The sequence below is a fragment of the Nothobranchius furzeri genome, chromosome 14 (genome assembly GCF_043380555.1).
Source record: "Nothobranchius furzeri strain GRZ-AD chromosome 14, NfurGRZ-RIMD1, whole genome shotgun sequence".
Lineage (NCBI taxonomy): Eukaryota > Metazoa > Chordata > Actinopteri > Cyprinodontiformes > Nothobranchiidae > Nothobranchius > Nothobranchius furzeri.
In genome coordinates, this window is record NC_091754.1 from 45,571,761 (window position 1) to 45,594,696 (window position 22,936).

A 22,936-nucleotide genomic window follows, 5' to 3' on the forward strand; every position below is an offset into this window, starting at 1 on the left:
ACTACTTTCTTCTAAAATCTGCTCAGAACTGTATTATTTCCTACTATTTTAGCTGTTAACTTTATTTTTTCTCTAAGTGTTTTTCTCCCCAGAAGAAGCTACAGTGATGTTCTGCTGAGCTGTGGTGGCCTCATGGAGGGGGCCATCGGCTAGCACACTGCTGCTAACCACTTAAGTATTCTTCCTCTCCTGATAATAACTTTTTACTCTCTTTGACATTGAATGTGCTACTACTAGTTTACCTGTTTAATTATAGATTCACTGGGATAAATACAATAAAGTTTATCTCTCACCAAATAGAATATTTACTAAGAAATCACCATGTAACTATAGACACATTACTTGGTATATATGTTTTGTGTGTGGATGTGTGTGGGTGTGTCTGCTCTGTCTTCTTGTGGAGGTTCCTCCAGCCATTTCTCAGTGTTAGTATTATTTAAATATTTTTTCCACACGCTGGTTTATTATTTCATTTTGTTGCAATATTTTAAGATGTTTACTAATGGGTGCACACATTTAGTTATTTATCTTATACATAGTTTATTTGATCATTAAATATTCTCCGTTTATCTGCGGGCAGCAGAGGACGTTGTCGCCCTCTACTGCCCGCTCTCCCCTCTCCGACGATGCAGTCCCATGCGTGGTCCAGCGTGTAAACTCCGTCGTCCCTGTTCATGGTCCCACATCCACGTCTCCTTATCTCGATTGCTTCCTTGATCCATCTTTTGTGTTTTTGTTGTTCGGTGGTTATGATCCGTGTGTTGTCCCAGTCCATTATATGGTTTTCTCTTAAGCAATGATCTGTTACGGCTGACTTTTTTATTGTACTTTCTGCTTCTTCTTTTGCTGCTCTTGTGTGTTTACGATTTGCCTCTTTCTCGCACTCCTTTCTGTGTTCTATTGTCCGTGTATTGAGTTGGCGTCCGGTTTCTCCTATGTATGTTTTATTGCATATTTTGCATGGGATTTCGTAGATGACTCCACATTTTTGTCCAGCTGATATTTTGTCTTTTGGGTGTACTAGTCTGTTTCTAACTGTTGTGTATGGTTTTGTTGGTGTGTTTATGTTGTGTTTTTTCATTGTTGCTCTTATTTTTTCCGTTATGCCTCTGATGTATGGTAGGGTTATCACTGGTTTTGGTTCTTGTCTTTCTGGGTTTCTGGTTCTTTTTTTGGGTTGTTCTTTGCTTTCTGTTTTTGTTTGTTGTTTTCCTTTGTTTATTGCCCATGTCGGGTATCTGCAGGTCTTTAAAGCGTGTTGTATGTGTTTGTCCTCTTGTTTACGGTCTCTCTCTTCTGTTATTATGTTTGCTCGGTGATATAATGTTCTGATTACTGACATTTTGTGTATGGTGGGGTGTTCTGATGTCCATAATAGATATTGGTCTGTGTGTGTTGGTTTCCTGTATGTGTGTGTTGGTTTCCTGTATGTGTTTATGTTTAGGGTCCCGTCGGTCTGCCTGGTGATTTTCATGTCCATAAATGCTATGCTGCCTTCTGTTTCTAACTCATAAGTGAATTTTATGTTGCCCGTGTCGTCAATATTGTTTAAGTGTTGTGTTAGTGTTTCTGTTTGACCTTTTGGTATGATTTCCAGTATGTCGTCTACGTAGCGTTTCCATAGTTTTATTTTGCAGTTTGGGGGGGCGGTGGCTATGGCTTTTTGCTCTAGGTTTTCCATGAAAAATTCGCACAGGGTGGCTGATAACGGGTTACCCATGGCGAAGCCTTCCAGTTGTTTGTATATTGTGTTGTCGTATGTGAAGTAAGTGGAGTTAGCTACCAGTCCTATCAGTTGTGCTATGTCATCTGCTGTGAGGTTTGTCCTTTTGTGTAAAGTTTTGTCTTGTCTGATTCTGTTAACTACTATGTCTACGGTTTTTTGGGTTGGTGTTTTTTTGAACAGAGATGTGACGTCATGTGAGATGAGTATGTCGTTGTCTTCTATTGTAATTTCCTTTAGTTCTTTTGCCAATTCTATACTATTTTTGCAGTGTTGGTCTGTATTTCCTAATAACGGGCTGATTATTCTGTTGATATCTTTTGCCATGTTGTATGTTGGTGTACCTATGCTGTCAACTATTGGTCTAAGTGGGGTGTTTTGTTTATGTATTTTTGGCGTTCCATATATTCTTGGTGTTATGTTTGCTGTAGGAATCCAGTGTTTGTACATTTTTTCTGTTATTTTGCCTTTTTCGTGCAGTGGCTTCAGTAATTTTTTCATGTTTTTCTTAATGTTTTCTGTTGGATCTTTTTTAAGTATTTCATATGTATTTTTGTCCTCTAGCATCTGTTTCATCTGTTGTTTATATTTTTCTCTGTCCATAACTACTGTGGTTCTTCCTTTATCTGCCGGTAGAATAATTATCTGTTCATTTTTGGATAAAGCTGCCATGGCTGATTGTTCTGCTTTTGTAATATTGCTGTGTTGAATTTGGCTGTTTTTTAATATCCCAACTATGTTATTTCTGAGTTCTGCTTTCTTTCCCTCATCTGTGATCTGTTGACATGCTAGTTCTGTTGCTACAATAAATTCATCATATGGTATTTCTTTTGGTGTGACTGCAAAGTTTAAACCTTTCTTTAATATGCTCTCTTCTGCTTCTGTTAGTTTGTATTGTGAAATGTTACATACCCATGAGTTTGGTGTGGAGTTGCCTTGTATTTCTCCCCTCTTTTTCTTGTTTATGAGTCTGTTTAACTTCTTTATGTGTCTTTCTTTTACTTTTATGAACTCTTTTTCCTGTTTTTCCATCATGTGTCCTTTAATTAGTTCCTCCATTTGTTTATCAAGTTTGTAATTCCTTTTTAAGTCCAGGTGTCCTCTTTCCAGTTCGTCCTCCACACGCCTCTGTTTGGTTATGACGTTGACGCCAACTCAATACACGGACAATAGAACACAGAAAGGAGTGCGAGAAAGAGGCAAATCGTAAACACACAAGAGCAGCAAAAGAAGAAGCAGAAAGTACAATAAAAAAGTCCGCCGTAACAGATCATTGCTTAAGAGAAAACCATATAATGGACTGGGACAACACACGGATCATAACCACCGAACAACAAAAATACAAAAGATGGATCAAGGAAGCAATCGAGATAAGGAGACGTGGATGTGGGACCATGAACAGGGACGACGGAGTTTACACGCTGGACCACGCATGGGACTGCATCGTCGGAGAGGGGAGAGCGGGCAGTAGAGGGCGACAACGTCCTCTACTGCCCGCAGATAAACGGAGAAGGAAGTGACGCGCCACCATCAGCGTCAGCCTGAAGAAGCCGGCAGCTGTCGGCGAAACTGTAGCTACAAACAGGTAAACAAAACTGTTTCTGTGTTTAAAAAAGAACGAAAGCATGGATTTGGGTGTTATATTTGATGAAAGGTTGATTTGGAAGGAGAATATTAGTAACTTAGTTGAAAGATGTAAAAATGTGATAAATATTATGAGGTGTTTAAGGGGTAATGATTGGGGGGCTAGTACCAAGGCTTTAAAACAGGTATATATAGCAATGGTCAGATCGGTTATTGATTATGGTAGTATTGTATATAGTTCCACAAGTAAAACATTATTGAAGAAGATTGAAGTTATTCAAAGTCAGGCTTTGAGAATTTGTTGTGGAGCAATGAAAACCACACCGATAGTGTCCTCACAAGTGGAAATGGGAGAGATGCCATTGACTCTTAGATTCAAGTTGCTGAAATTAAATTATTGGACTAGTGTACAAGGTAGTACAGAGGATGTGCATATGGTTAGGGGAGAGATGACAGTGGGTGGGCAATGTTTCAATGGACAGTATGAGAGCATGGTCTGGAAATCGTGTAGATTGGCGGAAGCCTTTAAATTAAATGATATCGTTGTTCTTAAGAAATTTTTATATTCGCCTACTCCGTTTTGGTTATTTCCAAAAGTGGTGATAGAATTTCTTATTCAAAATGTAATTAAAATACGGAAAGGTGTGGGAAACTGGGCTAATGTTGTGGAAGAAAGATTAAATGACGCTCATCAATCATTCATCCCTGTATATACTGACGGGTCGAGAAAGCCAGGAAATTTAACAGGACTTTCTTTCTGGATTCCGAAATTTAGTAAATATCATAAAAGTCGAACATCTAATAATCTGTCAGTTTATACAGTGGAAATGTTAGCCATTTCATTTAGTTTACAGGGGATCGAACAAAACGGTGTTAGGAAAAGTATTATTTGCTCAGACTCCATGTTTGTATTGATGTCAATTAAAGAAATGTCAGCTGATAAGAGGTCAGATATTTTGTATGAAATATTTGAGTGCTTGTTTAGGTTGATGAAGACTAATTCAGAGGTTAGATTTATGTGGGTTCCAGCTCACAGTGGAGTAGAGGGTAATGAAATAGCTGATTATTATGCAAAGCAGTCAACGAAACTGGATACTATGATGGAGGTGAAATCAGTTATTAGACAGCAGATTCTGGATGAATGGCAAGAACAGTGGATAAGGGACATGAAAGGAAGACATTTATACAAATTAAAGGGAAAGCTTGGAAGAATGGAAATCATACACATGAGTAACAGAAATCAGGCAGTGATAACAAGGATGAGACTGGGACTTACAGCTTTGAACAGTACGCTTTTTATTCTTGGACGGCATACCCGTATGTGTGAATGTGGACTTGATAGGGAAACGGTAGAACATGTATTATGTACTTGTAGGAAATATGTGGGGAATAGGAAATTGTTGGTTAACAAATTAAAAGTTAAGGGATATAGGGAATTTGAGTTGGGTATTCTGTTAAATGGGGGAATAGTGGTGTATAGGTTAGTCATAGACTTTTTGAGGGACAGTGGATTGCTTGATAGGATTTAGTTTTTTTTTAAGTAGGATGCTCCCCACTTCGACTCACACTCCCATTCAGTAGGTGGCGGAAATGTACCTGAAAGTTGGTTGCCACCCGCCATTAAACAAGAAGAAGAAGAAGAAGAAGAAGAAGAAGAAGAAGAAGAAGAAGAAGAAGAAGAAGAAGAAGAAGAAGAAGAAGAAGAAGAAGAAGAAGAAGAAGAAGAAGAAGCAGCTTTGGGACCATTCTTGTTTGTTACTTTTAGTTAAGGTTATTTTCGTGGCCATTTTTTCCTTTGGGCCTGTTTTGTCTTGATTTTTGTTAATTATTTATGGAAATAAATTGAGAATCTATTCTTTTTATACCATTGTCCTGGAGTTTTACTGCTCGGTCCCTGACAGTTGGTGGCAGAGGTGGGATGTTCCAGTTAAAGGACATTGGTAAATAGATTCTCCCAATTTATTATTTTTTTCTTTTTATCCTGACAAATCTAAAATGAAAGGAACCAAATCTGGTAAAATCAAGCCAGCCCCTTCAGATAGAGAAGCACAGACAGAGGATGGGAGAGGGGGCAGTGGAGCTGCTGCTGAAGAGGAGGATCATGGCAGAGAGCCAACAATATCAGACCTGGCTGGCATCCTTCAAGCTCACATTGGACGTTAGGAAGCCCGTGAGGTACAGTGGGAGAAGGAGATTACACACCAGGATCAAAGATTTAAAGATCTTCAACACCAGTTCAGTCTGTTTCAGCAAGAGTTTCAGGCCCAGACCTCTGCTGGCTTGCTACCTGTAGAGCAAGACCACGCCCGCTTCTCTGCAGATTTGGGCCTGCAGACCATGAGAGGCCTCATGATGATGCTGATTCGGATGAGGTGGAACCAGAGCCTGCACCACGCTGTTCAAAATCAGGTGACTCAGTTTCTGTTCATCCTTCCTATAAAGAACCAAAATTGCAAAAGCTAAGGGAAAAGGATGACATTGAGCATTTTCTTATAACTTTTGAAAGAATAGCATGTGCATGTAGATGGCCGAGATCTGACTGGGCATTCCAATTGATTCCACTATTGACGGGTAAAGCCAGAAGTGCCTATGAACATATGGATGTGGATGCATCAGTGGACTATGATCATGTTAAAGCTGCTATTTTGCAGAAATATGAAATACCGTAAATCCTCTAATACAGGCCCGGGCCTGTATTTGACTCAAGCTCATCAAGCTCCAGGCCTTTATTGGAAGGAGGACCAGAATTAGAGGCAGGCCTCTATTTCTATTTGAGCAAAATGAACTAATGGTTCGCTGGAGTTTTTGACAATTAAAATTGCGCTCATATTTTCAAAGTTAAACACATTTCTTTTAACAACGGTAGTTTCTGCTTCAGCCCTCCACCCCCTCCCCCTGCGCAGCGGCCGCAAACTCACTGATGCGCCTGCAGCCTCTCAGAGTACCTGCTGCTCTAAACATTAAAATAATTATTTCATTTTCTGTTCCTCACTTCTGATTACCTTCAATGGTGTCTGTTTGTTGCAACCACCAGGTACAAAAACTAACTTGTTTTTATTTGACTATTTTTCTGTTCTGCCTGTTTATTATCTTCCTGCATCTCCTCTCAATCCTAAAGAGAAACTGCTACCTGGGTTCATATATATTCACTTTATGAGTTACCTTTGAACTGCAGTTCTAAAAGATCTACCGACCGCAAAAACAGCGGAGTGCGAGCTGCTTGGGGGCCACATCAGTGATCGGTGCATCGGAGGACAAGGTGATGCGCCTCGCTCCACAGCAGCGAAACGCATCAGGCGCAAATAAAAGACAGAAAACATTAAAGGAAATGAGCCGACATGAACGATCGCGTGTTAAATTAGTTTTTGAGGTGGCGACACCTAATTTGATAATGTTACTGTGGCCGTGCTCAGGACGCAGATCTACCGACCACAAAAACAGCGGAGTGCTCCCTGCTTGGTGGCCGCATCAGTGGCCGGTGCGTCGGAGGACAAGGTGATGCGCCCCGCTCCGCAGCAGCGAAACGCATCAGGCGCAAATAAAAGACAGAAAACATTAAAGGAAATGAGCTGACATGAACGATCGTGTGTCAGTACCGACGCTCTGGCACAGCGCGTTGCCCCTCCGACGCGCAGGAGCTTGTCACCTGCTGACAGCAGGCTGCTGTCTTTTCCGAGGGCTGCATCTTGCCGGTCATTATCACGTGACAGCGACTAGTCGACGACAGGCATAAAAAGTCACTATAGTGAAGTCGACTAGTTCATACAACCCCTGCTACTGCTCCCCAGATAATCTTGGTGCTCATTCAATTAGTGGACTAGTTGAAAGTTTTAATGGGCCATACATTTGCAGATTTTGCTTGGGACATTCTTCAGAGTACCAGACGTGAAGTACGGTCTGGTGTGTTCCCACTTTGGAAAAAGGATGACCATGATTTACATGTAGAAACTGTCAGAGAAAATCCTAATCTAGCACCTTACTTTGGCATAAAGCATTCATGTCCATTAACTGATCACCTTAATCATTTTCATTTTGTCTCTGGATACCCACCTGATATCCTTCATGACCTTTTTGAGGGGATTGTGCCAAGAGAGTTGGCATTGTGTTTTCAAGTTTTTTTTGAAAAAGAACTATTTCACTTTGACTGTACTGAATGATATAATCAAATGTTTTCCATGTAAGGGCTCGGACAAAGTTAACAGTCCACAAGGAATCCCATCTAATTTTGCTGGTCGCAAATCAATAGGTGGAAATGCACATGAAAATTGGGCCCTAATACATTTGTTGCCTCTCATTGTTGGTTCACATGTACCTGAAGGGGATCCAATTTGGGACCTTGTTTTGACTTTGAAGGACATTGTTGAACTAGTGGTTGCCCCTGGTCACACAGCAGAAAGTATAGGCTACCTTGAATTTAAAATATCTGAACATCGTGCAAGATATTCCTGATGAAAGACTGACACCAAAACATCATTTTTTGGATTACTACCCTGCATTAATAGAAAAATATGGGCCTTTAGTTGGTGTATGGACAATGCGCTTTGGGGCGAAACATCATTTTTTTAAGCAAGTTGTGAGACACACCAATAATTTCAAAAATGTGTTGCTGACCCTTTCTACAAGACATCAAATGATGATGGCATATCACATGCAATCAACAGAGGTGAAACCTGCTCTGCACATTACAAAAACATACAGAATGCCTGTTGATATGCTGCATCCAGACATACAGGAAGAATTGAGAGCCAGGTCACATCTTTCTTCTTGCCAGCACCGTCACCTACAGAGGAACAAGATACACCACTGGATGATCTTGTCTTATATTCAACATGTGGATTACCGGACGTTGCTGAGATTATACAGATAGTTGTTTTGGACGATTGTGTTTATTTCATTGTAAAGTTACTTGCTGCCTGGTATGTGGATCATCTGAGATCTTTTCAACTGGAGCACAATGGCTCGTTTACAGGGGTTGTAAACAAGCTGTTTCTCCCCTCCCTGAAAACACTCATCAGGTGATCTAGGTCTCAATCACTGCAATCAGCTGCTAGATGAACACCTGTTTCCAACTAGTAGCACAGCATATGTTTGGTGGCATAACTGAAGCATCAGCGAAGCGTCAGCCCTTGTGTCTCAGTCCCTCCGGGGTAAAGATTTACGTGTCTACCTGCGCGTGTCCACAGAGCAAACAAACTCGACCCAGACGCTGCTCCATCGACACCTTGCAAAATGTGCCATTATCCTATACCTGTCATCACCGACTTCAGAGGAAGGTCACACACAGCAAACCGTTTTCGCAACCTTCAAAACCTCCGCTCGCTAAAACCAACTCCCCCCGAAGACACCCAATTGTCTATGGGACTGTGGAACTGCCAATCAGCTGTAAACAAAGCAGACTTCATTACTGCATATGCAAACCACCTGTCACTTGATGCACTGGCTGTCACTGAGACCTGGATCAAACCATGTGACAATGCTACCCCATCTGCTCTCTCAGTTAACCACACTTTCTCCCACACTTCACGTGCATCTGGCCAAGGTGGTGGAACGGGCATGTTAATTTCCAATAAATGGATATATATCGCCAACCAGGTCAACTCGGAGACTTTTTTGATGAACTTGACACCCTGCTCTCCTCCATTCCTGAGCACGACTGTCCCACAATGGTCCTTGGAGACATGAATGTTCACCTGGACAATCCCAGCTCATCAGGCTTCCTGTCACTAATGTCATCATTTGATTTAAAACTAGTACAAAGTCCTCCAACTCACAAAGCTGGAAAAGCACTTGACCTCATTTTCACCAGAAACTGTGCCATAGACACACTCTCTGTCACACCGCTGCATCTTTCGGATCATTACTTCCTCCATTTCAGCACGACTCTACAAGGGAGGTCCACTGCTTCCTCCCCATGTCATGGCAGGAGGAAGTTTCTTGACCCACGACATGCAGAATCACCATACGGAGAACAAGAAAGTAAGTAAAAAAGGTTTTTATTACTACATAAAGAGCGATGTGAGAGACGGGAGCAGACGAGACGCAGGACTGGCAGCAGGAATCCAGGGGGGAGATTCTAAGGAGAGAGAACGAGTGAATATGAGGCGAAAACAAATGGAAACATTGTCGGAAAGACTGGTCTTACTGTTTCTGGGTAGTGGTATTTGTACAGGAAGGTTGCTAGGTCCGGGTGAGCTGAGGAGAGCCACAGGGAAGGATATTGTTTTGTCCAGAGGTGCAGGAACAGGAATGGATGTTGGAAGGTGAGCGGCTGAGAGCGGGCGGCCAGGGGATGAAGCAGTGTGTCAGGCAGGCTGAGATCCGGGTCTTGTTCTGGAGCTGGTGAGAGATTGTGAGGAACCTGGAGGAGAGCAGGAAAGGGCATCAGGGGGGTTTTCAGACGTCAGGTTAATCAGAGCAAAATACAAAGTCAAGGTCGGGTCGGAGGCTAGAGCTACCCAAAGAGTAATCATCCGGCGTGGTGAAGTGTCACACTGCTCCTTAAATCCCCTGGACCTTGATGGTGAGATCAGCTGCAGCTGGGAGCTCTCAGACACGCCCACCTGTGAAAACAATACTCAGGAGAAAACCTGGTTACAGGCTGACAGCTCACCACGGACCATGACAGTACCCCCCCCTCAACGGACGCCACCCGGCGGCCGAGCAGAGGAGGAGGAGGAGGCGGAGGAGGAGGAAGCCCGATAGGCCTCGAAGTCCCTGATGAGACCCGGGTCGGTGATGAAGGAGCGGGGAACCCAGGAGCGATCCTCGGGACCGTAGCCCTCCCAGTCCACCAGGTACTGGAAGCCCCGACCCCGGGGGCGGACATCGAGGAGGCGACGGACAGGGTAAACCAGACCACCACCAACGAGCCGGGCAGGCGGAGGAGGAGCAGGAGCAGGACACAGGGGACTAGAGAGGACAGGCTTAATCAGGGAGACGTGGAACACTGGGTGGACCCTCATGGATGAGGGGAGAGCCAGACGGACAGTGGACGGACTGATGACATCAACGATGGAATAAGGACCGATGAACCGAGGAGCCAGTTTCTTGCTAGTGTCTTTCAGGCGGATATCCTTGGTGGAGAGCCAGACCTTCTGCCCAGGAGCATACACAGGGGCGGGTCGCCTGTGTCGATCGGCCAGGCGGCGGTTGCGGTCAGCAGTCCTCTGGAGAGCCGCCGTGGTCTGAGCCCAGGTGCTTCTGGCACGGCGAATGAACTGGGGTGCAGTAGCAGGAGGATCTGGATTCGATGGAAACAGAGGGGGCTGGTAGCCGAGTACAGTTTCAAACGGAGACAGACCAGTAGATGTGGAGGTGTGAGCATTATGGGCATACTCCACCCAGGGAAGTTGGGAACTCCAACCAGAGGGGTTGGATGAACAGACGCACCGTAGCATGGCCTCGAGCTCCTGGTTCATTCTTTCACATTGTCCGTTCGTCTGAGGGTGGAATCCAGAGCTCAAGGCGACACGAGCCCCCAGGTGATCAGCGAATTCCTTCCATACCCGGGACAGGAACTGGGGGCCACGGTCGGATAATATTTCAGAGGGGATGCCATGGAGACGGAAAACATGTTTGATAAGCAGTTGGGCTGTTTCGGCAGAGGATGGGAGTGCTTTGAGGGGAACCAGGTGACAGGATTTAGAAAAACGATCAACAATGGTGAGGATGACAGAAAAACCGTTAGAGGGAGGCAAACCAGTGACGAAATCTAAAGCAATGTGAGACCAAGGGCGAGTGGGTACGGGGAGTGGGTTAAGAAGTCCGGCTGGAGGTTGGTTACTGGATTTGTTACGGGCACAGATGGAACAGGCATTGATGTATTCACGGACGTCTTTGTACATGGATGGCCACCAGAAGGTCCTGCGGATAAGAGCTAGAGTGCGACCGACCCCCGGGTGGATGGAAAATTTTGCCGTGTGGGCCCAATGAATCAGGTCTCCCCGAACCCTGGTGGGAACATAAAGTTTTTGAGGTGGACCGGTACCTGGGTCTGGATCGGTTTGTTGGGCCTCCTGAACCTTTCTGGTGATGTCCCAGGCTACAGCGCCCACGATGCAGGATGGCGGCAGGATTGGTGTGAGTTCAGGGTCTTTGTCGGGAGAGTACAAACGGGATAGGGCATCCGGCTTGGTGTTCTTGGAACCGGGTCTGTAAGAGATAAGGAAACGGAAACGGGAAAAGAATAGGGACCAGCGGGACTGTCGAGGGTTTAATCTTTTTGCTTCCTTTAAGTATGCTAGGTTCTTATGATCTGTCCAGATGATGATGGGGTGTTCTGCACCCTCCAGCCAATGCCGCCACTCCTCCAGAGCCAATTTAATAGCCAGAAGTTCCCGATCTCCAACGTCATAATTCTGCTCCGCTGGTGAGAGGCGTCGAGAAAAAAATGCACATGGATGGAGACGGTGATCTGAGGGAGAGATCTGTGAGAGGACAGCACCAACACCAGAGTCTGAGGCGTCAACCTCCAGGGTAAACTGGGCGGAGGTGTCGGGACGGGTAAGAATAGGTGCTTGGGTGAACTTGTTCTTTAAGTCTTGAAAGGCTTTCTCAGCAGCGGGAGACCAGAGAAAGGGTTTGTTTATGGAAGTGAGTTGAGTGAGTGGGGCGGCAGTCTGACTGTAATCCTTAATGAATCGGCGGTAAAAATTTGCAAAACCCAGGAAACGCTGAAGTTGCTTACGTGTGGTGGGAGTAGGCCAGGAGAGAACTGATTGAATCTTGTCCGGATCAGTCTTCAACCGCCCGCTCTCGAGGATGAATCCAAGGAACTTGACAGATGGAACGTGGAACTCACATTTCTCTGCTTTAACATACAGACGGTTCTCCAGGAGGCGTTGAAGTATGGCTCTGACGTGATGACGGTGTTCTGCCGGGGATTTGGAAAAGATTAGAATGTCATCCAGGTATACAGTAACGAATTGGTTGAGGTAATCCCCGAGGACCGAGTTGACCAGGGACTGGAATACGGCAGGGGCATTAGTGAGACCGAATGGCATGACAAGATACTCGAAGTGACCTAAGGGAGTTTTGAATGCAGTTTTCCATTCGTCACCTTCTCTAATGCGAACGAGATGGTAGGCGTTGCGCAGATCTAGTTTTGTAAAGATAGTTGCATCTTGTACGGGTTCGAAGGTAGAGGAAAGTAATGGGAGTGGATATTTGTTTTTAACTGTGATCTGGTTGAGACCTCTGTAATCAATACAGGGTCTCAGGGAACCATCTTTTTTGGAAACAAAGAAAAACCCAGCGCCCAGGGGCGAGGTGGATGGTCTGATTAAACCGGAAGCTAGTGATTCCTTTATGTAGTTGGACATACTGATTTGTTCTGGTTTGGACAGATTATACAACCTGCTGGATGGTAGCGTGGCACCAGGCAGGAGGTCGATGGCGCAATCATAGGGTCGGTGAGGGGGCAGAGAGGAGGCACGGTCTTTACTGAAGACGAGCGAGAGGTCGTGGTACTCTTCTGGTACTCCTGACAGGTCAGGGGGAACCGGTGGATCGGGGTTAGATGCAGAACTGGAAGGTGAAGCAGAACGAAGGCAATTTGTCAAACAATGAGAACTCCAAACGGTAACTTGGGACGTTTTCCAATTTATCTGGGGATTATGGGTGATAAGCCAGTCATGTCCTAGAACAACAGGAGAGTGCGGAGATGGAAACACAAAAAACGAAATACTCTCCTGGTGGTTACCTGATACTTGTAAGTTTACTGGCACAGTCTGGTGGGTAATGGCAGTGAGTGTGTTACCATCCAGGGACGATGCTCTCAAAGGAGTCGGAAGAGGAATAGTGGGGATATCCAGCTTTTGAACGACTGTTTGGTCCAGCATGTTACGTTCACAGCCTGAATCAAGCAGGGCCTTCAACAAACAACTCTCTTGATTAAACGTGATGGTACATGGTAGAGTACAGCGGGATTCTGAAACACCATTGCCACCCACCAGTATTCCCGGAACTACTGGTGGGCTTGCCCTTTTTAAACGTAGGGCGCAGCTCGAAAGTCGGTGACCAGGTTGACCGCAGTAGAGACAGAGGTTAGAAGTGAAACGACGTTGCCTTTCTCCTGGGGTTAAATTAGTTCTGCCTATATGCATGGGCTTGTCACCAGATGGTGTTGTAACTTGTGGCTGGAAATGTTTAATCTGGGTTAACGGCGGATGGGACACTGGAGAACTCGTAGAATGTACCTTGAGACGTTTCTCTATTTTTAGTGCTAAGGATATGAGAGATTCTAGATCGGGGGGTTCATGGCATAACGCCAACTGATCCTGGAGGCGATGGTTTAATGCCTGAGTGAATGCTCCAAGGAGTGAACCTTGATCTAGAGAGGAAACTGCAGCCAGTGTGCGAAACTCTATAGCGAAGTCAGCAACAGTCTGTTTTCCTTGACGGAGGTTCCACAGCTGTTTAGCTATTTTAGCGGGAGACTCAGAATGATCAAATGTCTGCTTGAATTCGGTCAGAAACTGTGAGAGGGAACCGCGCAGGAAACTGGCGTCGTGGCTCCTTGCTTCGGCCCAGTCTAACGCCTTGCCTCGGAGTAATCCGATTATGTATGAGATCTTTACAGAATCTACAACAAAAGCTTCGGGGGATCTCTCAAAAGTCAACTGACAGTTAAATAAAAAACCACGGCATTTGCCGAACTCACCGGAATATGTGTCAGAAGGGAGTGAGTCGGGTATCCGGAAGTTTATGGCAGGAGCCGAAACCGGATGTGCGGACGGAGGAGAAACAGGAGGCGGCTGGGCGGAAGGTTCCGGGGAAGTTAGCTTGGCAGTGAGGGTGCGTAACATGTTGTCCATAAGGAGTAACCGTTGGTGGGAGTCAGAGGATTGTTCTAGCAAGCTATGAATGGCGTGTTCGTGACGGGAGAGTGTTTCAGAAACGGCGGACGGAGAGTTAACGGACGGATCGGATTCTGCAATGGAGTCAATATTATGGCCGGATGATTCTGTCATGGCAGGAGGAAGTTTCTTGACCCACGACATGCAGAATCACCATACGGAGAACAAGAAAGTAAGTAAAAAAGGTTTTTATTACTACATAAAGAGCGATGTGAGAGACGGGAGCAGACGAGACGCAGGACTGGCAGCAGGAATCCAGGGGGGAGATTCTAAGGAGAGAGAACGAGTGAATATGAGGCGAAAACAAATGGAAACGTTGTCGGAAAGACTGGTCTTACTGTTTCTGGGTAGTGGTATTTGTACAGGAAGGTTGCTAGGTCCGGGTGAGCTGAGGAGAGCCACAGGGAAGGATATTGTTTTGTCCAGAGGTGCAGGAACAGGAATGGATGTTGGAAGGTGAGCGGCTGAGAGCGGGCGGCCAGGGGATGAAGCAGTGTGTCAGGCAGGCTGAGATCCGGGTCTTGTTCTGGAGCTGGTGAGAGATTGTGAGGAACCTGGAGGAGAGCAGGAAAGGGCATCAGGGGGGTTTTCAGACGTCAGGTTAATCAGAGCAAAATACAAAGTCAAGGTCGGGTCGGAGGCTAGAGCTACCCAAAGAGTAATCATCCGGCGTGGTGAAGTGTCACACTGCTCCTTAAATCCCCTGGACCTTGATGGTGAGATCAGCTGCAGCTGGGAGCTCTCAGACACGCCCACCTGTGAAAACAATACTCAGGAGAAAACCTGGTTACAGGCTGACAGCTCACCACGGACCATGACACCCCAATGGTCTCATTCTGCTGCAACCTCCGCAATCTTAGCCTGGCAAGCCAGACTAAATAAATGTATTATTTAGTCTGGCCACGCTCCATTGACGGCTCTCGGTTGTGGGGCGGGTTCTACCGTTGTCTTTCAAATGATCTCCGCATTCCACTGGACAATGAATGTGACATACTCTTGTTTCACTCTGTTGCATCATCCCACCCACCAGGCATATAGAGGGCCCTGATTGGCCCACAAAGCGGATAAAGCTCTGTGATTTGTTCACTAAGCAGATAGAGCACTATGACTGGCCCACCATTATGGACCAATCACAGCTCTTTATGTGTTTGAAACCCCTCTAGAGAGCTGTGATTGGCTAGCCAGAGTCCTGGTAGGAGCTGCTGAGGTTCCAGTGGAGCATGCCTAGACCAAACTTTGCAAAGCAAGAATTTGGTCTAGTTCACTAGGCTACCGCTATCTAGCACCCAACCACTTCTCCTCTCTAGTTGCCTCCACTCTTCCATCTCCCAGCACATTCTCTGCTTATGAAGTGAATGAAGCCACCGAGTCACTCTGCTCCACACTCTGCTCTTGTCTTAACAACCTTGTGAAGGATGAACCAAAAGAATAAATCCAAGGCAGGGAGCCAAAAGTCCAAAAATGTCCAAAACCCCAAAAACTGGAAATCAAACTGAGACACGAGAAGCACAAGTAATACTAGAGAGGAGGAACGCTAAGACTGACAGAATTACCACAATACACTGGGAGGAACAATTAGGGAAACAGGAAGCAGGTGTGTGGAGTGAGGGCTGGAGGGAAGGCAGGTGACAACAATTATCTAAATGGGGAAACAGAACCAGAGGAGGGCAGATAACCCTAAAACTATAAAACACAAAACCAAACCTAAAGACTGAGGGAAGGACTCACACACACACACACACTGACACACACTGACACACACATACACTGAACTGGGGAATGGACACACACGCACGCGCACACACGCACGCACGCGCGCGCACACACACACACACACACAAACACCGAGCTGGGGACAAAGCGGCTGGAGCCACACCTGGAGGGCTGGGGATGAATGAATGGCTACAAACAGAAGACACATAAGTGAGACGCAGACAAAGGACACATGAGGGCGCTATGAGACACAAAAGGGGAATCTAGAGAGGGATGGAGAAACATCAGGAGACACATGAGGGAAGACGCAGACCACGACAAAGGTAAGGGAATGAAAGAAGGATTAATAAAAATCATAATTCATAATTCAAAACTGATTTCAGTTATTTGGGGAGCTGTGTGCGCTCGTGTGGGGATAGCCCGAGCATGTTTTGGTGGACTAAACGCCAGGACTGCATGTGCATTCAAGGTTTAAACTTTTTATTCTAAACCTAAACCTGGCCTCCACTCTGATAATGAATTGTGCATGCAGGAAGCCCCCACAGGCTGATTCTATCTACCAATTTGAGGCTCCTGCTAATAGTAGGTGTGATTTTGATCCAGCCAATCAGTCAGCATTGGGTGTGTTTGATCAGTTAGGCTAGAGGCAGACCACCTTGGGAAAAGGGCTGAAAAGATGTCCGGTTGCATGCAGGAAAATCCAAGGCTACCTAAATGAAAACACTACCAGCCTGGTCCAGGTGGAGTACGGCCAATGCTAGTGTGTAAGTGTCATATGTGTCTTGCCCTGGGAGCAAAGATCAAACCTACGACCTTCCAATTACTGAACAATCTGCTCATCCTCCTGAGCTACTGCTGCCCTAAAGTTGTACTAAAAGTAGAAGTGTTGTATGATCAAGTTCTGATTATAGGGATGATTTTTTTTTACTTGGATTAGAACCAACAGGCTAGAGGTAATGGAATGGAATGATTGAATTTAAATGTGTTCCTGATGAAAGCCTGGATGGTTCCAGAGCCGGGTTAACGCAAAGGCAAAGTAGGCACGTGCCTAGGGCCTGATTGGCTGGATGGGGCCCAGACATAGGGACAAAATAAAAAATTAATTAATTTAAAATTAAATGTACAAATCTCCTATGATATAATTTGTGGATAGGACTCCTATCTACAGTTTATGTCAATATTTATTAATTAACTAAAAATAGTGATAATGTTTATCTTAACCATAGACCGTCACATTAACGCCAGCCCATGACTGTATTCTACAACTTGGGCGCCACCCAATTAAGGACGTCAGAGAAGCGGTCAGTCAGAGCGGGCCGGGACACAACAAAGCTAGCAGGTGTTTTTGAGTAGGCTAACTTTCACGATGCTTTCAGGTGCGGCAAAATGTAAAAAGAAAAAAAAAATGAAGAGGAACAAAAGAAGAGACGGCGGGGGCTTTACAGAAGTTTCTGTCGGGCTGCTCGGGCAGCCGTCCAACAGCTGTGAACCTGCTCGAGTCAGCAGAGCCAGAGGCCAGACCCAGAGCAGACACAGCCCGAAGATGCGGTGGAAGATGCGGCGGGAAATGCGGCGGAAGACGCGGTAGCACCAACGCCGTCACAGAAGGATGAACTGGAAGAACAGCAGCCAGCCAGAAGTGAGCCCTACAGCCTCTAGACCCAGAAAGGATGTTAACAAGCTACATCTGATCCTGCAAAGTGGTACATAACCAAACTGATGACAGGATGCGTGAGTACTTTGCACTAAACTATCCCTCTCAAAATATTGCATATTTCTCTGCATCACAGAGGAAATCTGGAGACATAAACCGAAGCTTAACCAAGGAACATTTCTTTAGACGTGTTTCTGCTGTGACTGAGGCCCTGTGATGCTGGAAGGCTGAAGATTATCCTGGAGTGGAGCGTGCTAAATGGTTTCCTTGGTAAGTGTTGCTGGTTTTATTAATTTTTATTTTAAAATATTTTTATTAATGTTTAAATAACAAAACTAACAATAAGTTCACACAGAAAATTGACACAATTTCTGATTCAGCAGAGGCAATAACAGCCTGAATGAGCATAAAGCAAGATCAAAACTTAAGATAACGTTTTCATTTTATTAAAATACTTTCTTTTAAGATTATAGATTGTATAAAATTTATACTGTAATAATTTAAGCTGCGTGTTTATAGTTTGTTTTTGCACCTTTAAAACATGCTTCAGTCAATTCAAATTAATCTATTTCTTCTTGAATGTCTTTCCACCATCATGTGATTAATTTGTCAACATTTATAAATGTTGTAAGCTATTGTATTTAGCAGAAAATCTTTTTAATTAAATGTAGTGATTAAATATAAACAGAGCAAATAAGATGAATATATTTGCTCTGTTTCCATAGTTTAATGACACCTAGTGGTTATTTACTGGTACCGCCTTGACATTGACACTCCCAATGGATAAGATGAGGATAATGTATTAGCATTTAATACAGCTGTGTAATGACGTATAATTAATATCAAAAAATTGTCTGATAGAATTTTTTACATACAAACAACCAATTTGTAACCAAAGACTAGGCTACGTAAAATGTGAATGTACTTTTATAAGTAACTTTGGTAAGTTTCAGATTTCAATTCATTAAATAACATCGATGGACGGGGGGGGGGGGGGGGGGGGGCATAAAATACAGCCTGCCTAGTGTAGTCCATTTAATCCAGCTCTGGTGCAACCTGATTGGGTATCAAAAATGTATAAAACAGAACTAATGCTAATTAAAATATTTTAATAATTTCTGCAAATGAAGGCTAACTTCCTGTTTCGGTGATAAAAGAAGAAGCAGCGGCATAAAACTGATATTCAAGTTGACCACTTGTTAATTTTCCTCATATGTTTACAGCCAATCTGCTCAAACACAGAAATGACACACACTCTATTACTGTTTGTGTGTGTTTGTGTGTGTATGGGGTGTGTAGTATCACACACCCGTTTTGTTTGATTGATCTGAAATGAATGAAAACTGCTACAGCTGATTCTGAATCAGATTAACTGTGTGTGTGTGTGTGTGTGTGTGTGTGTGTGTGTGTGTGTGTGTGTGTGTGTGTGAGTGCGTGAGTGCGTGAGTGCGTGCGTGCGTGCGTATGTGTGACAGCGTTTTAGGGGAGGAGCCTGTGGCGGCAGAAGGTTCATTGTCTACACAGGGAGGGTTGAGTCAGCTCCAAAAGGACTACAGCTGTGAGGGAGAGAGAGACAAAGGGGGAGAGCGACTCTCTTTCTTTCTTTATGTGGGGGAGGTGATGGGGAGGATTAACCGGCTGATTTGTGACACGCGCTATTAGAACGAGGATATTTAATAATAACAGAAACAGTTGCAGAACGGGGCTTTATCTGGCATCAGCATCTTCATCATCGTCGACAGACAAAGAGGTTGACAGATCAAAGAAGGACGAGACCATCATCGTCTGAGGAGTCAGACAGGACCTCAGAAAGTAGACCAGGAACCAACCCTGAACAGATCAGACACCGGCCTTCAGCAGCCTCACTGCATCCTCCTTCAGACATGGCCGACCACATGTTCATACTGCTGTGTGTCTGAGTGTGTGTTGTCAGGTTACGGTGGGTGTGTTCACTGTGTCTGTTGTGTTTGCGGATCACTGTGAGGGTGTGTGTGGGTGTGTGGGATGGGGAACGCAGAGAGTATGGAAAGCCAGCTGGCTGTGATCCGTTCCAGAGCAGCCCCAGTTCGGCTTCCGATGCCTGATCCAGCTGAGCTCGAGGAGAGGTTCTCCATAGCACTGGTAAGTTAACACAACATGATGCATGAACAACAAACAGCAACACCGAAATGCACAGCAGTTTCACAGTAAACCAACAAAAATACAATGATATGCTTTGAAGGTGTGGTTGATTATTTCTGATTGTAATCGGCCACTGTTAGTGTTTCATGCAGGCTGAACATGAAAATAGTCTCCTACACCTATCTCTTGCATTAGCAGCTGATAGATAGTAAAGCTCTAGGACGTGAAAAGCCTGAGATCAACGTCACACTGTCACTTAACATTCATGGACTCACCCATCTTGACTCACAACGGGGAAGGCTGTTTGTTTATCATCCAGCAGAGAATGCCTCAGCTAGTAGAAACTAACGGTTAGCATTAGCAACTCCACGACGCAGCAGAACTCCTTCAGGCTTGTGTTATTTGCAGAAATAAAACATCACCATTGCAGAACAAAGCACTTAACATTATAATGCTACAATGTAGCCACAGCTGCCCTGGGACACACTGATAGTGCATGGGCACCACCGGTCCCTCTAACCACCACAGGCAGAGAAGGAGGGTGTAATGTCTTGCCCAAGGACACAACAGTATTTTCAGCATCAACACTGATGTTTCAGAGAGTATGGCTGATTTTGTCTCACCTTGTATTTGTCCCTGTGGTGTGACTACAAGAACCTATATGAATCTTATTCTCAGTACTGTTTCTTACAGCTTCTAAGAAACCCTGGTTTTGTAAAATCCTTGAGCCACTGTTAAATGGCTAACTTCTTTCTAGATCTTGGTTTTATTAGTTCCCAGACCAATGCTTTTCAGATTATCTCCGTTTAGTTGATAAACTGAATGGTGACCTTGTACCCCTTCAAACCGTTCATTAAACATCCCAGAGATGTTTCGGTCACATTTTTAATGACAACTTTTATTTGATGAATCTGTCTTTCCTAATCTCTAAACAATTAATACCTTGGTTTATTTGGTACCTTGTCCACAGTTATATAGCCTCCTTAAATGTTATTGTTTTCATCCAGGTAATAGTGCACATGTGCACAACACTTGGGGGCAAAAATATAAGTGCGTAAATTTTATTTATATAGCACTCATCACAGAGTAACACAAAGTGTTTCACATATATCAAAAACAAAACAAAACAAAACAATACTCATAAAATCATAGGGATCTTAAAACAGAAATAAATTAAAATCAGAAAAACAAACTCGTAAATTATAAAATATAAAGCAAATGAAAGATGATTACAAATTTTTGTTAAAAAAATAAAACAGAAGATTTAGGTTAAAAACAAAAACAGCTTTAAATAAAAGGGCCTTCAGCTGCTTTTTCAAGGTTTCCAGACTATCAATGCTACGTAAGGATAAAGGAAGATCATTCCAAAGTAGGGGTGCGACAGTCTGGAGGAGAGATCACTTTGCCTGGTCTTTGGAACTCCTAGAAGGTTCTGGTGGGTGGACCTGAGGGCTCAGGTTGGAGCATAAGGTTTTAACATTTCAGTTATATAGGAAGGAGCTTGACCATGTAGAGCCCTGAAAGTTATTGTCAGGATTCCAAAGATAATGGGGTAACCAGTGCAGAGACATTAGAATAGGAGTAACGTGTGCTCTTGTTTGCGCCAGTTAGGAGCCTCGCTGCAGAGTTCTAGACCAACTGAGGACATGCAAGGACTTTTTGTTAAACTCTGCGAAAAGTGTGTTACAGTGATCTAGGCAAGAGGAGAAAAAGGCATTGATAACCATTTCAAGTTCATGTTTTGACACCAGCCTTCGCAGTTTGGAGATATTACTTAAGTGGGAAAAAAAACGTTTCGGACCAATGTTGTTGAGACATTGATTGGTCAAAAACAGCACCCAAATTCCTCAAGTTTGACTTGACAGCAGAATTTGAATGACTAAGTTGTTGACTAGTCAGAGGAACCTTGCTCTCAGGGGCAATGATCAGACATGTAGTCTTTTCAGCATTTAACTGAAGGAAGTTATCTTCTAGCCATCTGGTGATAGCTGATAGACACTCTAGCAATTCAGACAGTTTATAGAACTCAGAATCCTTAAAGGAGTAGTACAGCTGAATGTCATCTGCATAGAGGTGATGAGAGACATTATGAAGATAGTCAATAATCTGGCCAAGAGGGTGTATGTACAGTAGAAACAAAAGTGGATCCAAAACAGAGTCTTGGGGTACTCCACAGAACAGATCGGTAGAATCTGACATGATATACTCTACAGCCACTATCCAGACATGCAATTCTGAGATTTAAGCTAACAAAATAAAACCCAGAAAGGTAGATATTACTATTTTAGATCATCTAACACACTTCTGTGCAGATGCTCAACAAAAATGCATCTCAAAGCTAATGGTGTGTAGCACAAATCCTCAAGATCTATAGTAACTATATAAAGTTACAAAGCGTACAAGTCATTAGATTGCTATAACTTGTTTGTACTGGACATGTGGGGAAGATACTTTCATGAGACTGGCTCCTATAAACAATTTTCATGAAAATTAACCATTGCTTTTGGTGAATTTTATCAGTTAAAATTTGAAGTTACTGTTACTCTTTCCTCTACTTATGAAGCCTACAGCACTGCATGTGTTAACCATGCTGAGAGATTTTATTTTGCCAATATTTAACTCTTTATTGACAACTGACAGATAAAAGACACAGTCTTTTTGACTCACTTCCATTGGCAGAAGGCTCAGATCCATTCGGACCACAACTCTCACCAAGAACAGATTCTTCCCCTCTGCTGTTGGACTAATGAATGACAAACCTAGGGATGACCGTTCCAGTTGCTTGGATTCAGTCACATGACCTTGTGTTTGTGTCTGTTCCAGAACTGATCCGCTCTGATTAGTACCTACACTGTCTTGTATATACTGTAGTAGCTGTTTCTCCAATTATTGCCACTTTACATTATTATTTTATCTTGATTATATTTGTAATTCCTATATTTAACATTAATTATAATAATATTAATAATACTACTAATAATAATGGATTGGATTTATATGGCACTTTTCTCATCACCCAAAGCACTTTCCATTATTCATGCACTCTCACATTCACACACTGCTGCTGATGATAAGCTACTATGTATGTATCAATGGTACACTGTAATATATTTTAGGTGTAACAAGAAATAGAGTTTAAAGGGAGAAAAATGATTTGCAGTAAAGATCACTGAAGGTAAAATTTGATGGAGAAGAAGGTGAGATAACTCATGCTATGTCTTTTAGCAAGCAGCCAGAAACACAAATGTAAACACCAACAGAGAGAGGAGAGAGAGAGGCCTTTTC

General features: G+C 43.9%; 2 protein-coding genes across 3 annotated transcripts in view; one reads left to right on the forward strand and one right to left on the reverse strand.

Moving 5' to 3' along the window:
• Positions 1 to 9,942: 9,942 nt before the first annotated feature.
• Positions 9,943 to 14,345, reverse strand: LOC129163965 (uncharacterized). Its single transcript, XM_070544396.1, has 3 exons — positions 13,008 to 14,345; positions 12,662 to 12,832; positions 9,943 to 12,179 (listed from the first exon to the last, which is right to left on the reverse strand). The coding sequence occupies exons 1-3, from the start codon at positions 14,305 to 14,307 to the stop codon at positions 9,943 to 9,945; spliced, it is 3,708 nt and encodes a 1,235-aa protein (XP_070400497.1). The 5' UTR covers positions 14,308 to 14,345.
• A 4,212-nt stretch (positions 14,346 to 18,557) lies between these two features.
• Positions 18,558 to 22,936, forward strand: part of LOC107380841 (formin-like protein 2) — a 49,412-nt gene continuing 45,033 nt past the window's right edge. Inside the window, exon 1 of one of the 2 annotated variants that reach the window (XM_015952211.3) lies at positions 18,558 to 19,651. In XM_015952211.3, coding sequence (XP_015807697.1) covers positions 19,535 to 19,651 — 117 coding nt within the window. In that variant the 5' untranslated portion in view covers positions 18,558 to 19,534. The remainder of the gene's footprint in view (positions 19,652 to 22,936) is intronic. The other variant, XM_015952210.3, reaches the window with a different exon arrangement.